Source organism: Arachis ipaensis, chromosome B02 (assembly GCF_000816755.2).
Source record: "Arachis ipaensis cultivar K30076 chromosome B02, Araip1.1, whole genome shotgun sequence".
NCBI lineage: Eukaryota > Viridiplantae > Streptophyta > Magnoliopsida > Fabales > Fabaceae > Arachis > Arachis ipaensis.
In genome coordinates, this window is record NC_029786.2 from 22,917,046 (window position 1) to 22,918,590 (window position 1,545).

General features: G+C 25.9%; 1 protein-coding gene across 1 annotated transcript; it reads left to right on the forward strand.

The window, feature by feature from the left end:
• On the forward strand, nucleotides 825-1,326 carry LOC107627038 (the record flags this gene model as incomplete). The annotated part of the gene is made up of 1 exon (XM_016329917.1): nucleotides 825-1,326. A coding segment is annotated over one exon (243 nt), but the record flags the coding sequence as incomplete, so codon positions are not given.

Consider the following 1,545-nt stretch of genomic DNA (forward strand, 5'->3'; position numbering starts at 1 on the left):
TTATTAGACTTTTTAATTTTAATAAGCATTAGTCATTTTTTAATAGTTTCACCTTAGATACTTTAAAAAATATATCTATATTTTAAAAACTACGATTTTTTTATTTATTGAACGTAAAATGAAAAATTTGTGCTTCTCTTCAAAAAAGATTTATCAAACTAAGCCCGAATGTATTTACATTATTTTTACAAATAAAGACGAAGTTACAAAATTTTTACGTCAAAATTTTTAATAGAATTTACAGAAATCTTTTGATGACATGAAATAGTATAATTACAATTTTTAGAGAATAGATCTTTTTAATTGTTAAAAAAAATTAAAATACTAAAATGTGATCTTTAACCTTTTATTGTTCTCTCTCATATTTTTTTTTATCCCACTTATAAAATTAATGGTAAAAAATTACATTTTATTCTCTTAATTGTTAAAAAAAAATTGAGAGAATCCTTTTTCAATCCCCATAATGTGTGTATATGTATCTATCTATCTAGAATGACTTGATCCTTTTCGGTCAGAAATTTGAATTTCAAATTTAAAAAAAAAAAAAAAAATCATCTTATTCTCATTAGAAAATAACCGAATCTAATTCCTTCCATTACATTACATATACATAACCACGAGGCAAAGGTGCATTAAATGGTTTTGGTTGAAAAACACCTTCTTCACGTAATATATTATATATATAGGTCATGATGTGATGGGCAAATTCCTAAAAGAAGCAACCATCATCTTCTAAATTTAAGGGCCTCTCTTATCCTGTTCTAACACTGCATAAGATTCCTTTCTTTCTAATTCTTAATTTTTCTCTTAAAAAGTAAACAATAAATGGAAGATGGGGTTGCGCTCCAGGGAAATACCAATTGAAATTTGATGCAGAGGAGACATGTTATTTGTTGAAAGGGAAGGTGAAGGCATATCCAAAAGGGTCATCAGATTTTGTGGAGTTTGGTGCTGGGGACCTTGTGATTTTACCAAAAGGACTTAGTTGCACTTGGCATGTTTCTGTTGCCGTAGACAAGTACTACAAATTTGAGTCATCAAATCATTCTTCTTCTTCTTCTTCTTGATCATTATGAGATCTTCTTATAATTTTATAATTGGATCATTCATGATTAGTGAAAATTGTGATTAGAGTTATTTGGTCGAATTTTCATTTTGATTAAAATTAATTAAAGTGCCTATATATTCTTTCACAGTTTTGGACTATTTTGTGGGAGATAGATAGGTGTCTTTTTCTTGGATCATTATTATTGTTGTTATTGTTACAAGATTGTTATTTGTCTACAAGCTAATTCTTATAAACATCATGGAGAAAGAATTATTTTTCATTTTCCTGAGTTCGTAGAATATATAACTAAGTTTAAAGAGTTTGCAACTTGAAGATATATAATTTACAATCTTTATGGTAAAAATTAAAAACAAAATGTTATGTGCGCTATAAAAATCAACTATCAAATTAGTTATTATATATTTGCGTATAAATATGTATATTGTTTATTTTATTTTTAATATATTAATTAGTAACTAATTTTTAGTATATACATA